Source organism: Urocitellus parryii, chromosome 3, assembly GCF_045843805.1.
Source record: "Urocitellus parryii isolate mUroPar1 chromosome 3, mUroPar1.hap1, whole genome shotgun sequence".
Taxonomy (NCBI): domain Eukaryota; kingdom Metazoa; phylum Chordata; class Mammalia; order Rodentia; family Sciuridae; genus Urocitellus; species Urocitellus parryii.
Genome location: NC_135533.1, coordinates 59526997 through 59542087, shown reverse-complemented (window position 1 = coordinate 59542087; position 15091 = coordinate 59526997). Strand labels below are relative to the sequence as shown.

Genomic DNA, 15091 nt, shown 5'->3' with positions numbered 1-15091 from the left:
ATCACTTTCATTACAAGAGATTTCTAACTACTAGATAATAGTGCTATTATTGTTTGCCCCTTTCACTTGACATGAATTTTGAATTTTTATACAATTTTCTCATTCTATAGAATAATTCAGTATTTTCTAATAATTTGATAAGTCCTCTGTAATAAATTTTAAATAAGAGGAACTCCTTATTCAGAAAGTAAGTTTATCATCAAAAGTTAGACACTAACCCTTTGAAAGGAGTTAATGTGAATATGTGGGATGGGAGTAGAATACCTGTTTTAGATTGTTTTCTGTTCCTTTACAAATTATCTGAAACCAAGTGATTTATTAGGAACAGAGGTTTATTTAGCTCATGGTTCTGGAGGCTGGAAAGCCTAAAAGTGTGGTGCTGGCATGTGGTGAGAGTCTTCTTGTCACACCCGATGTGGCAGAGGACATAATATTAGGAGACAGAGCGTGCATGCCAGCTCAGGTATCTCTTTCTCTTCTTATAAAAATGCTGATACCATCCTGTGGGCCTCACCCTCCTGACCTCATCTAGTCCTAATTACCTCCCAAGAGCTCTGCCTCCAAATCTGTTAGCATGTAAATTTGGGGATTAAGTGGGAGACACATTCAAATCATAACAAATATACACCTCAAATATACAACTGGTGTTTTGGGGTTTTGGGTTTGTTTTTGTTTTTTTAAAGGATAAAAACAACTTACTTTTCTGCTTTGCAGAAGAAACTCTTATATTTTAATAGCAAAATTTCTGTAATTTTTTCCACTATTACTGAATTAGCATGCTGTTTTGCTAGCAAAGTTACTAAAAGCTTTACTCACTAAAAGTACTCAAGTTAACCAACACAAAATTTTGACCCACTCAAAAAGCCAACTGTGTGTCCAAAGACCCACCAAACGTTTCAAAGAACAAAAATTATTTTAACCCAGCCTTATGTTTCAGAAGAGAACAGTCAAGTCGCAGCTAATTATAATTCCTAAAGCAATGAAATTTATCTCAATTACCAATTCATTCTCTTGACTGGAAAGTCATGGATTGCTGGTTTTATTGAGTGGTAAAATATTTTCACTTTCAGACCAAAACAGGTCTACAAGATTGTCCTAGCTTTCTAGTTACATGGCAAGGTAATTTCTAGTAATAGGTGAAGAAATGAGAAGTACCTTGATAGAAGGAAAAGTCCTAACACTGTAAAAGGAGCAGTTTTCCATCATCTTGTCTGTTTGGTTATCCATACCTCAAGCACCTATGGATTTGAGGATAATGGCTAAGTTGAAGTTGCATTAGGTTCCTGAAACACTAAAGTTTAGACAGCTTGTCAGATTATGAGGGAAGGAATCATATCAGTAGAATATATGAGCTTCTTGAAATACATATCATTTGTATATGATATATATTAATGTCTACTTAATTAAGAGAGTTACCAAAGAATATTGCTTTGTGGATGACCCGATAATGGGTGACTTATTACACAAGAAAAATTTTCACAGTTTAATAAGAAAAACAAGGTAACTTTTAGTCCTCTTAAATCAGTAGTTGAAGAATTAAGTGTTTACTTTTCTTTTTCTTTTTCTTTTATTTTTTTTTTGGGGGGGGGTGTTGGGAATTAAACTCAGGACCTTGTACATACAGTACACATGCTCTACCACTGAGCTATACCCCTAGGATCGAGGGTATTTAAAAAGATGCTTATCAGAAACTATTTCTACTACCTTTTCTGGTGGTACACATGGGAGTGAGAAATGCAGCCGTAAGAATAAAGGACTGGTTTTGCTTCTTTCCTACCACCCACATTTCTGGTGATTTTGTGCCATATTCTCATTTCCATATATTCTACTGCAGACACTAAAAACATTGGAGTGATACAAAAAAAAAATACACTATGAGGATTCTACAGAGGATGGATTACATAATTTGCAAGGCCCACTGTAAAATGAAAATGTGGAGTCTTTCCCTTGTTCCAAATTTATTAAGGATGTCCAAAAAGTGGCAGCAGAAACATTAGCTTCTTTCTGTGAGTGTGGGGGTCTATGTGACTACACAGGTCACCCATTCAAAAAGTCAACTGTGTGTCCACAGGCCCACCAAATCTTTCAAAGAGCAACACTATTTTAACCCAGCCTTATGTTTCAGAACAGAACAGTCAAGTTTCAGCTAATTATAATTCCTAAAGCAATGAGATGTATCTCAATTACCAATTCATTCTCAACATTAACTGTAATTTTTTTAATCGGTGCAAACTAAAGGTATAAATGATAATAGATACGACCGAGGTGTGTTTCTTCATCTCTAGCTAGATAGCTAATATTTTCTATATGATCCTTTTCACCCTTGGAAACAGGAGTTCAGTTGGGTTCCCAAATTGCTGGTGATGGGCCCTCTTCCCATTCTCCCGCCTGACCATCTGCTTATTACCAACTGCAGGGTAACTAACTACACTGTTCAACCACAAGAGAATGACTCATGGGTGCTGGGGGAAAAAAAGTGCACTTTTTGAATATGCAGTCCTTAAAACACCAGCTGTTCGGTTTGGGATCTTGCAAATCAGTTGGCTATGAATTTCAGGGAAGACGTTTTCATTTTTGGAAAGCTAAATTTCACAGACTTCCAGAAGAAAACAAGTCATGTGGCCTACTTTTTCTTAATTTTACCATACAAAAATTTTAAATACAAAACACATGTTTTTTTTCCCACATCTTTACCCTTCCGACGACTAAGAAACTAACTCTTTCAAAGAGCACCTATTCATACTCCTGCCAGGGAAAACATCCAGTTGAAAGGGTTTGTCACAACAGAACGTATTAAGTCAGGACTTCTAGGAAGGAGACAGAAAAGGAGTAAGATTATTACTAGGCTCAGGTATCTGAAAGCAGAAAAACAGATCGGGAGTCTTCACCATATTATTAAAGAGATGGGAACGCTTTGTGACAATTGATCTTCCTCTGTTCCCATATGTTCTTCTCAATGGCAGCTGGGCTAAAGGCATCTTATCAGGGATCTCAGACAGGGAAGTAGGAAGGACCCCAAAATGTCCTTCATTTTTCTCACCACTCTGAGTCACCCTTGGGCCCAGTAATAAATAACCCTTGCATGTTACCATTACATGGAGTTGCCATTTGTGTCTTGTCTTAAATATTCTATATGTTTATCCCTGGTCTCCCCAACCAGACTGCTAATTTCTTGAGGGCAAGCCTCATGTGTTGTTTTGTTATGGCCTTTCCCCACTGGGCCTAGCATGGTAGCTGTTACTAAGAAGATTCTGTACAGATATGTGTTGATAGACATATTGATTGACTTTTCCTCCTGCCCCATCCCACAATTGTAAAACTGGACAGTAAATAATTCTCACAGATTATTGAAAGAAAAACAACTGGAATCATCCAACCTAATAAAAATTTATCTTCCATCAGGTCACAGATTCTTAATCCAAACAAACTTCCCTTGCCTCTTTAAGCTAATGACATGTTGTTTAACCTTCACAAATTAATGGAATTGTGAGCTAATGAGAGTTTATGCTATTGATTGCCTTTGAAGTATTTATTTTTGTCACGCTCATTTCAGAAACTTCTCTCTTGTAAGTGTGACATGATTGATGCAAAATCCACTTTCCCTGTCGAATGCCTTCCTCCATATATAAGGCTACTTTGTGGGATCTGTTAACAAGGAGATAATTAAATGTAAACATGAATCACAGGCTTTTTTTTTTTCCTCTGAAAGGAAAAACACATAAGCAGCCAGGAAGTAATGACAAAAGAGAACAGGAGAGGGATCTAATAATCTCTTCCCTCAGGATTTCTGGAAGAATCTATCATTAAAGCGAGAAAAGTCCGCCAGGTAATCATCCTGTCTTCCCTGTGGGGACTGACCTAGGGCACAGCTCAACAAGAGTCCAATGACTGAATCAGTCCACTTTGACAAAGGGCTGAGGGACCCTGGGTAGACCACACACGGGTCCCGGAAAAGAATCCAATGGCAAAAATGAACTCACGTTAGAACTCGCTTTAGAGAATATCTAGACAACTGACAGAATATTCCCACTAAAACCAGCATGGTACGTTGGGCAATGCCAACTCAATTCATCTATAGGTAAACAGAAAACATGCTGCAATGTAAATGTAATGCTTTACCTAGAAATTAATCATGTAATAGAAAAAATGGGGTTTCTTTTCCATAATTGGTGATTGTCAATTAAAATTTCTAACTAGTGACATACTGTCTCTTGCCCAAATGTCATTACGCCCAAAGCCAAATGACATATGGTGACTTTCCCCCAAATATCTGTGTATCCTAAGCACACTGTGTCAAGAAGACAGATCCAAAGACTTGATTTATGTTGCTGCCTGACAGATGATGTCCATGAGGCATGCTGTCTAAATGGACTGCACTCCAGCAGTTACCTTAGTCATCAATTCTCAGAGAATTAATGAGCACCATTCATCCCAATAATAGAAACCAAGGTCAGGGCCTCTCCCTTGCTCTGTAATTCCATTAGCATTGCACAAAAAGCAGTCAGGTCATAAGCTCTGTGGACCTTATCACTGAGCAAATGGAGCTGCATCTTGTTCCCAGGGAGAATCCTCGCTGAGCACACCCCTTGTCAGAGATCTGTTGTACATCAACATGGAATGTACTTACACGTGTAGGGGAAGTGATGGTAAAGAAAAAGGGGGACTCGCCTTCTGCTGCCAGGAACTTCAAGTACTACTTTAATTCAAGTAAATGCCAATGGAAAACATTTGTCATAAAACCATGTCAGGTACTTGCAATTACTGAACTGGCAGTTTTAAATTGTGTACTCAGTCATATTTTATGTAAGTTCCCTCAGCCATCCTGCGTGGCTACCATAGAACTTATTTTTTGTTTTCATTCTCTTATTATGTTTTTTATTCTTTTATTTTAGTTTTTATTCTAACTACTCTAAGAAAGTTAAAATGGCCCTGGAACTAAGTGTTATCACCTACACAGATAATTCTGTTTACAGCAAATCTCTCCTCCTAAAGCCCCAGCAACATGTTTTTTAAAATTGTCTCAGTCAGCCCTGCTCCTCAAAGTTCACCTTGCTTTCACTCACCCACATACTAGAACAAGAGGGAAGAAACCCCAAGGTTTGAATATAGGCTTTGGCACTTACTTGTTTTCTTAACTGTAAAACAAGTGTGACTATTACTTTTTTCCATTTACTTCACAATGTTGATGTAAGCGTTTAAAATAAGTACCATTGTGTGGCACACAGCTATAATCCCAACAGCTTGAGAGGCTGAGGCAGGAGGATCAAGGTCAGCTTCAGCAACTTAGTGAGTCCCTAAGCAACTTAGTAAGACCCTGTTTCAAAATAAAGAGCAGGGGGCTGGGGATGTGGCTCAGTGGTTAAGTGCCACTGGGTTCAATCCCCAGTATCAAAAATTAATTAATTAAATAAGTACTTAGTACAATGCCTAGAAATTAACAAATTATAGTGTAATGTTGTTTTTGTTGTTGTTGAGCTCACAACATGTGTGTGTGTGTGTGTGTGTGTGTGTGTGTGTGTGTGTGTGTGTAGACTATATTTTGAAAATTCCAGGGGGTTGGGAGGTTATGCCCAGAGCCATGAACAAGTCAAAAACAGCACATGACTCAAATACCATTTGCTGTGTTTTGAATGATATTTTTTAATTTCCTTTCAAATGTCAGTGTTTCTTTAAAAAAAATCTATTTTTTAGTTGTAGGTGGACACATATCTTTATTTATTTTTATGTGGTTCTGAGTATCAGACCCAGTGCCTCATGCATGCTAGGTGAGTGCTCTACCTCTGAGTCATAACCCCAGCCCCTCAAATGGCAGTGTTTCTAATGCCCAAAGAAAGGTTGCCATGCCAGGAAGTCCTAACTAAACAGGGTCTGAAGACTCTCCAACTTCCTCTCCTCTCCTCACACCTCCCCTGTCAAAAGACAGGGCCACTCATCAAGTGTTTGGGATTGCTGGCTTAGAGGCAGGCTGCAGTCCAAGTAAAAGCACCAGGTGCTCACAGACAGCTAACAGGTTAGAGATCAGAGACAACAAAGTCAAGAGAGGCGGAGCAGCTCATAGGAGGAGCGAAGGCTCTGCTGCTGAGAGAACCACGGTCCTGATCCCTATGTGACCTCAGGAAGATGACTAACTGCTGTAGCAGGCTTCCTCTACTGTGAATGTAGTGATACCTGGCGCCTTACATGCTTTCTTAAGGATTTTATTATATACATGTTCATGTGGAAACAATGGGGGTGTGTAGCAGCACAATGATTGGCTCATGTAAGTACTCATAAATCATAAGAGGCAGGAAGAAAAGAAGTTAATAAGTCAATAAATATGAAAGTAGATATTAGATCTATACTGTGTTGATTTCCCTATGAATAATAAATTCTTACTTTCAAGTTGATACTTTCCTACAAAGATCTGCAACATTTTTTGTGTAAAATCAGAGAGACTCTTGACCTCATCCAGTGTCTTTTTAATTCCCAAACACATCTCTTTTATAAATGAAACTGTTTTCATGTGTAATTTTTAGGGATTAGTGCCCGTATGATCCTATAGTAAGCAGTGTTCTTTAAGTTTTAGTAGTGTTCCAGGTTTATCTCACATGGAAAGAAAAGAAAGTTGAAACCTACACACACACACAAAAAAAAATAGTGAGATCAAAACTATTTAAAAGTTAACAACAAAAAGAATATCACTTGATATTTATAGATCGGTTCTTATGTATCAAGCTTTCTACATGTGGTAACTCATTTAATCCTCAGAACCATCCTGTGAGGGCAGTAATATTATTATTCCAATTTTGCAATTGAAAAACAAACTCAGAAGCCAAGTGCCATGGCACACCCTTATAATCCCAGCCACTCAGGAGGCTGAGGTAGGAGGTTCACGAGTTCAGGCCAGTCTGGACAACTTATCAAGCACTGTCTGAAAATGAAAATAAAAAGAACTGGGGATAGAACTCATTGTTAGAACATATCTGGGTTCAATACCCGGTTCCACTACCAAAAAAAAAAAAAAAGAAGAAGAATAAGAAGAAGAAAGAAAAACAAACTCTTAAGAGTTTAAGTAACTTTCCAAAAGTTACACGGTTCGTAAAGTCATACACATTACAGTCAGAGAGACCAAATCATTTGTAGACCATTTTAAGACACTGTTGAACATGAAAAGGAATAAAAACAGGAAAAAAGTTCAGCCTAATTATGGTTGAAGAACAAACACCTTGCAATGCCTACATCGATTTGTAAATCACTAATTGTTCTTATAGCATTTTTAACTGAGAAATATATTATTCTAAAATTCGAAGATGATCATTAGTATGCTCTAAGGAAGGTATTCTTAATTAAAGCCATTAGTGCTTATGGTAAATAAAAATGTGTTTGTGTTTCCAACATGATGAGTTCTACTTCAGGGACACAGGCTCAGCCAATATTTTCATATGCTATCTATAACCTTTCAGACTGGAAGAGTGAACAAGGTGCAGGTTCATTAACTCACTAATTGTCCTTCCTTGTCATGGTTGTTAGCTGATGTTCTGCCTTTCTATGCAACACATGCACAAAATTGATAGTTCAGGGCATAGACATCCTTAGAGCATATGGATGATGAATTTTTTCTTTCCCTGTTTGTGCAGTTTAAATCAATACCTGATTTCAAAGAGTGAGCAAAAAAATAGGGGCTGGTTGTCTTGAAGGGAGAAAGGAAAGGGAACAGGTTTCTAGATTATAAACTCCTTGAGGGGATTAAGAGGGGCACCATATGCTATTAATATCTAATCCCAGAAATAGTTACCTTGATAGGTACTCAACCATTTACATAGAATAGAAGCTAGGAAAATCTATACTCCCATGTCTGTTGCTCTTTCCACTCATAAATAAGTAATAAAAATTAAGTCAATGTTTTTGTTCTAGAGAGTCAGGTAATATATTACATCAGTTCAAAAATATTTCTATGTTTTAATATCTCAGCAATTAGAGAGCATCTTGGAGTGAATGGAGTGTCATAGTTTAATTGGCAACATTCCTTTCATTTTCCCTTTGCATGGCAAAGATTTGTCTTACCGTCAATGGCATCTTAAATTTGATGTGCTTCATTATGTATCAGACATTAGCAAGTTCCCAGGGCCATATAATAAAGCAAATCAGATGAAGAGAAGATTGCAACGTGTTGCCTTTTAAACTAAAGTTAACTAGATTAAAGGGAAGTTGGCCAGAACTTCTTCACCAGATGGCTACTGCCTGAATTTGTACATTATTTCTTTCCTTTTTCCACCTTTCAGTAAAATAGAAAGGGAAAGAAATTAATTCCTATGCCTTTCTAAAACTATTATTGTTTCTAGAATACGAACTCTTAGTGCACAATGTTCTCCATCTATGATTCTCAAATGCTCATAGGTACTGGACTCTCTCAAGGAGTTTCTTGGAAACCCATGGTCCTCATCCCTCGTCTGGACATTCAGATTCAGCTGGTCTGGGATGAGGCCCAGATAGCTGTACATTTAATCCCAGGGTCATTAAGATGCATCCAAAGTTTGAGAACCTCTAGTATATTTGTTTGGACTTGGCCTATCACTGCAAAGGACTTGAATTTAGTAACTCTGGTCTCAGTGATATGCACAAGACCATATTTGATAGAAATGATTGCAATTTCAAAAGGCAAATGCACTGAGTCAAGAAGAAATTCTGACATTGCATTGTTCTCTTTGGGACTGGGACTAAAGGATAGAACTTGCATTGGTGATGTCCCTGATACCTATTTCTGTTGGGGTTTTTTTAGCTGTGCCCCATAAAATCGGACGCATCATTGATGGAAGTCCTGCAGATCGCTGTGCAAAACTAAAAGTGGGAGACCGGATCTTAGCAGTGAACGGCCAGTCCATCATCAACATGCCTCACGCTGACATCGTGAAGCTCATCAAGGACGCAGGCCTTAGTGTCACCCTTCGCATCATTCCTCAGGAGGGTGAGTGCCTGAGGCGGCCTTTCAGAGAGACAGTCAAAACAGGGACATGCTCACCGGGGGCTTCTCAGCCTGCCTGCCAGGATGTGGAGTCAGCGTGTTGTTAGAATGCCAGAGATCAATTGTCGTCTCCACTCTTGTACAAACTCACACTCCATTGCAGCCCACGTCCTGGCTACTCACCACCAGTTTTATTTAGAAATCAAGCTATGTTGGCATTGCAGGCTCACTAGTGTGAATCCCAAGACACTGGCTTATCCAATCATTCCCTGGGGTCTCAGGAATACTGTTTTTTATGGTTCTATTAAGTTATATTAAGCCAGAACTCACTCAACAGAGTTAAAAATCTGAAAAAAGGAAGAAAAAAAAACTATTCACGTTAACAGTTAACCTCTGGAGAATTCTTCAAAGTCAGATTGATTTTGAAAAGCTTGAAGAAGTTTTGTGGTCTAAAGAGAGCTCATTTAGAAAATGTTGCATCTGATAAGAATTTAAAATTCCCACTCAGCCTCTTGAATTTCTCTGTACAAGGACTCCCCCGTGAGGCCTGCAGAGTTCCTGAGCACCCCAGCTCACAGCCCAGGCCTGGAGGGCCGCAGTTCTGAGTACCATTCACCGGACATGCACCATTTCCACGCACAGTGGGGTTGTTACTGGTTTGTAGCTACTGGCTTATTATAGATACTGAAAGATTCAGTCCCTGGAGCTCTCTGGGTCCCACACAGAGGCTAATGGGCTTCTTTAACTTGGCACCCTCTGTTTTATTCAACCCCGCTTCCCATTCCACCTTCAGACTATCTATCATGCAGGCACAACTGACCAAACTGCCACCTGATTTAAATGTAAAACAGTAGCTCCCAACCAGGGTGATTTTGTTCCCCCCGGGGATATTTGAGGATGTCTAGAGACATTTTTGGCTTTTACAATTGGGGTGGGGATGCAATTGTCACCTAGTCTGCAGAGGACAGAAATACTGTTAATCATCCTACAAGGCACAGGACAACCTCAGCAAAGAATTACCAGGTCCAAAATGTTGGGAGTACTGAGGTTGAAAAACCCTGATACAAACAGAAAATAAATTAAAATATCTGGGAAAAGAAAAAGAAAAAGAGTGGTTTAAAATGGAAAGCCAAAAAGTAACTCCTGTTTTATCATAAAACCAAAGAGAGAAGTCAATGAGCAGGTTTGTTTTAACCTATCGTCACACACACCAACATGTATAACATATTCAGTGAAAATAAACTCTAAGCACAGCACGATTGCTTACTAAAAATCCAACTTCTTTCTCAGTCTTCCCAGTCTGAAATGTATTTGTCCTGCCCTTATTCTAGCATGTAGAGATAATTTCAGTTGAACCTTTGATGTTATTGGCAGTGGGGGAGTGGGGCAGGGAGACAAGAAGCAATTGTTGAAAAGAACAGACTTATAAATCTTCCTGTGTCCAGAAATCTTTTCTTTCTGGAGAACTGTGGAGTACAGAGGACTATTAACAGGGCTGACAAGGGGTTGGGGAAGAGATTGTAAAAGGCATACTAGTTTATGTTTAGTTATTTACCCACACTTTATAAGAACTTAAAACTTCTCATTACAATCCAAAACTGGTGGCTGAAGTGTTATTTTCAGCAAACAATGCTGGAAACAGAATATTCTTTAGAGCTTACTTCTTTGAATAATTCTTTCATGGTTTTGATGGGGTTTTATTTTTGTTTTTGAAAAGAAAGAATCTTTTCTTCTTACAAAATGTCAGGAGACTGTTCATTACTTCGGTAACCATTTTAATTAATGAAAGACTACTTATTCCAGGAGTAACAAAGCCTAACAAAAACAGAAATGACCGAAGCCTTGAGTCATCTGAGGAGGAGAGTCACCACCTCTGGCCATGTCTTGCCCCTGATCAAAAATGCCAACCTGACCACATCTGCCCCTTTGGTTTCCTATCACAGAGCTCAACAGCCCAGCCTCGGCACCCAGCTCCGAGAAGCAGAGCCCCATGGCCCAGCAGCACAGCCCCTTGGCCCAGCAGAGTCCTCTGGCCCAACCAAGCCCAGCCACCCCCAACAGCCCTGTCGCCCAACCAGCTCCTCCTCAGCCACTTCAGCTGCAAGGACATGAAAATAGGTAACGTTTGCTCTGACTTTTCTGATTCTGGGACTAAGGGAGTGGGAGAGGGAATGCTTGGGAACAAAGCAGAACACAGGCAGGGAGAGAGATTTTCACCTAGTAGAAGTTGCCATGTTTTTTCATGTGTGTGATTTTGAGATTGTGTATGTGTTGGATACATGGTTGTATTAGTAAATATAACTAAATGTCCTTCACAATGAGAGAAACTTTACTGGATGAGCAATTCTAGCAACTGAGGAGGGGTTAACTAGCCAAAGAGTACAATAAGGAGGTTCCAAAGTGAAGAACATGCAAAGATCCTCTGGCAGAGGAGGAAGCATGTAAGCAGAGGACAGAAATAAGGCCAAGGTCATGGTGGCATGGTTTGAGGTGGAGCCAGTAAGGGTAGCAGGGCCCAACCATAAAGGGTCTTGTAATACGAGTTTTGATTGTTGTCTTTAGTGGGAGGTCACTGGAGGGTTGAAACTGATGAGTGACATGGGATTTACTTTTCACAATCTCTCAGTGTGCCCTATAGAGAACCTGCTGGAGGCTGGTCAGGCAATGAGGGTTAAGCAATGACAACGGGTCTGTAGAAGTCATTGGGCCACGAAGCTGCTGGCTTAGAGCATGGTGGTGGCACGGAGGGAGGAAATGTTGAGGGATTGGTAGGCATTAATAAGTGTTCATACTTTCCTGTTTGGAATGAGTAATAACCTTAGGGTCTTCCATTCCGCACACAGAGCATTGTGAACTAATGTGAATAAGGCACTTTGAATCTGGAAAAAGGGATGCCATATAAAAATAACATTGTCTTCTTATCATTACTTGCATGTAACAGAGGGCCTGGGCTGCATTGAGCCATTAAAAAGAAAAAAAGGAAGACCTGTTCCCAATGCAATCTCCCCCATTCAACAAGAGAAAAACAGAAGGACTTATGGAAACATCTCTGAGTACAAACCCCTCGCTGGCCTTATCCATGGGCCCAGTGGCTGCTGAATATCTGTTTCCCATGTCCTGCCTCCCCTGTTGGTGAAGGTGAAGTGAGACTGTGGATGATTGCCAGAGCTCTTAGGGTTCATCATGTATACTGTTGTAAAACAAAAGATTTTTCCCTGTGCCGCAGGCGGTATTTCTAGAAAGCTCCATTCTCCTCCGATTTTCCCATGTGTTTTCATGGAAAACTGAGCATCTGGTTGTCCTCAGCTGTTTATGTTTTTAATATGTGCTGGGGAGGAGAAAATCCCCATAAAGCAGATGATGCAGAGGTAAGAATCTAACAAGCCATAAGAAGAGTAAGTCCTGGGTGCCTCAGGAAGAAGCCCCCCATGAGCTGACTCCCACCATGTGCTGTTTCAACAGATTGCACTGGCTTTCCCCCGATCCATTTAGACTCAGGAGGAAGGACTTAAGGCCCACACAGTCCCTCAGTCAGCTTCAGACTCTTCTTCTGGTCTTTGTCACTGTGGATTAATCTCGCAGCCATGTTCCATCTTCTTTTCAGAGTTGTAGTCTCCTGGCCATGAGTCTTACTTCTAGCCTGGGGTGGGGAATCTCATCCTTGGATGAGGAATCATCTCTTCTCTCCCTAATGTTAAGGAGCAAGTTAGCCCCTCCTCATTTGCAATCACTCATAGTCCCTCTGGGAGAGGTTCTCGGTGTGAAGGACAAGTGTGCGGGTATGCTGTAGTCTGTATGGAGGACAGCCATGAGTAAGGCCTCTGTGTGACCCCAGCTGCAACTAGCTTACAACTGGGACACTGTAGCTCCTATCATAGAAGGAATGGTCTTTAAAAAAGTTTGGTTACAGAAAAAAAAAATATTTCCTCATTCTTGAATTAACACATTAGTCTGATCCAAATTTTTTAAATCACCAGTATATTTTCCCAGAGTTCTCACCTATTTCACTTGAGTAATGTTAACAGCCTGGAAGGTGCTCACTTCAATTCTAGGGTCTTTACAGGTTTTCAGACGTGGCTCTTTGATTGTTGGTTGTGGCTCATTTGCACATGAATAAGGAGATTCAATAATCTCACAGATGTCAGAAACATTTTCATAAATGCATTTAAAGATGGTCATGGTATCAGAGGAAAAACTTTTTCCTTTTTTCTAAATTAGGCTAGAAATGTCTCCAAGACTCCTGATATGCCAAGTGCATTTGCACAAGAAATGCCCACCTACATGTCAGATTGAGCCAATTCCCACGTTAGAATGGGATAAACTAAAATGACAATCTGCTTGCAAATTTCTGTTTTGTGAGTTAAAGTGATATTTTGTCCTGTCTTATTTACTTTTAGATTAACTTCCCATGACACCCTGCACACTTCTACCAATTTCTCCATCCCTTAACATCTTTTTGGTATGTGCTAGAAAACACAAATAATTGTAAAATGAACATAGGTGAAATACTATTCAAGGAGTAACATTTGTTGAAAACAAAAAGAACCCTTATAGAATATGTTACAAACCTACTCTAGAGCTTACATTTCTCAACAAGAGCAACTGATATTTGACTGGGATTTGGAAGAGCATTGGAAATCGACACCTTTTACCAACCTTGAACCCTAGGATGCTCAAGGTTCAGGTCAATTCTTGAAGGACTCACAAGATGTAGAATTTTGTCTGGGCATCATTTCTTGGTTCTGGAACTTATTGATACCATAAAAGTGTGCTAGAATTTACCATTAGCTATCTAGGTTTATATCTCTAACATCACGTTAATAATGGAATTAATAGCTACCAAGAATTATGTGATGGCCTTCTTTCATAAGGAAGGGGACTTTAAAGAGCCTATTTTTAATGATTCTGATTTTTCCATAAAATGAATTGTGTCCACTTATTCAAAGCAACATAATTTTTGCCCTAGCCAATGTATCATCCACTTAAAATTAGCAACACTCATAAAAAATTAGGCTTATTTTTCTTGCTGAAGTGTTCTTATTAAAGTGTTGTGAAGTTCAACTTACAATCCTGACAACATGACACTGATTCAGAATAAAGTTTGAGTGCTTGGTGGCCTGGATGACAGCTGTTGCAAGTTTCAATTGTTCCTATTTCTAGTCATCTCTCTTTGGGGAGATCCTTACATTTCACCCTCTTTTGCTATACCTCCTGACACATCTGGTTGAAAACAGAACACATAATGGATATTTCATACTAATATCACACAGATCATGAAAATAAAGTGACTATGCTATAACTTAAAATAGCACTACATCAAAACCACCAAGCAAGTTATTTCTAGAAAAGAACTGACACACACCAACAAATGTCACCCAGTCTAATTCCTTTTGTTTAATGCATTCATTTGCATAGTTAAGCATCTTATTCAAAGCATATTTTAAATTATTCTGTTCTCAGCATGTACACTCTCAGTAGGTGAGTGGACTATTGAGGAATAAAGCAGAGCCTAAATTATGCAACTCACAAAAGGAACAGTTCTCCCCTATGCAGGGTTAAGTAACGAATGGAATCTATTCAAAGTGGATTAAAATAACTATATCACTAACCCCCTTCTAAGAACCCCAAATAAACACATCTATTGTCTTGCACTTTTAGTGTGTCCTCACCAACTATTAGATTTTAATAGTGGCAATTGTTCAGGTGAAGGATTTTTAAAAAATACTTAATACTAATCAGCATCAGTGAGACTATAAGCCAGGAAAGAAATTATCTAGTCTTAAAGGTTTTTAAAAAATCTACTGATTTTGAACCTGTTTTTCCTGATGCCTTTGAGCTTTTCATTGGTGCTGAGTGTTTTCTCAATTCCTTATAATTTTCATGTTAATCTTAGATGAAATTTCCATTATATAGAATGTATTATTTTTTAATCTACCTACATCCCTGGGTAGCTCATTATATACTGTTGCTATGGCAATAGATCCTGAACTACAGAAGTAAAAGACCCCTATACCAAGGTGATTATTTTTCAGTTTACCTTTTCAATGATCTCATAATGGTAGGTATTGGCTATGTTTGTCCCATTGTGAACCAGGAACCCCTCAACTTATAGCAATTTGGATTTGTAAAACTACCAAACTGCTAGCTCTG

At 39.1% G+C, this 15091-nt stretch overlaps 1 protein-coding gene across 2 annotated transcripts in view; it reads left to right on the top strand.

The window, feature by feature from the left end:
* Nucleotides 1-15091, top strand: part of Magi2 (membrane associated guanylate kinase, WW and PDZ domain containing 2) — a 1291542-nt gene that overhangs the window by 1164359 nt on the left and 112092 nt on the right. For both annotated transcript variants that reach the window (XM_026384953.2, XM_026384952.2), the window contains 2 exons: nucleotides 8759-8944; nucleotides 10885-11059. In XM_026384953.2, the coding sequence (XP_026240738.1) occupies nucleotides 8759-8944; nucleotides 10885-11059 (361 nt within the window). The remainder of the gene's footprint in view (nucleotides 1-8758; nucleotides 8945-10884; nucleotides 11060-15091) is intronic.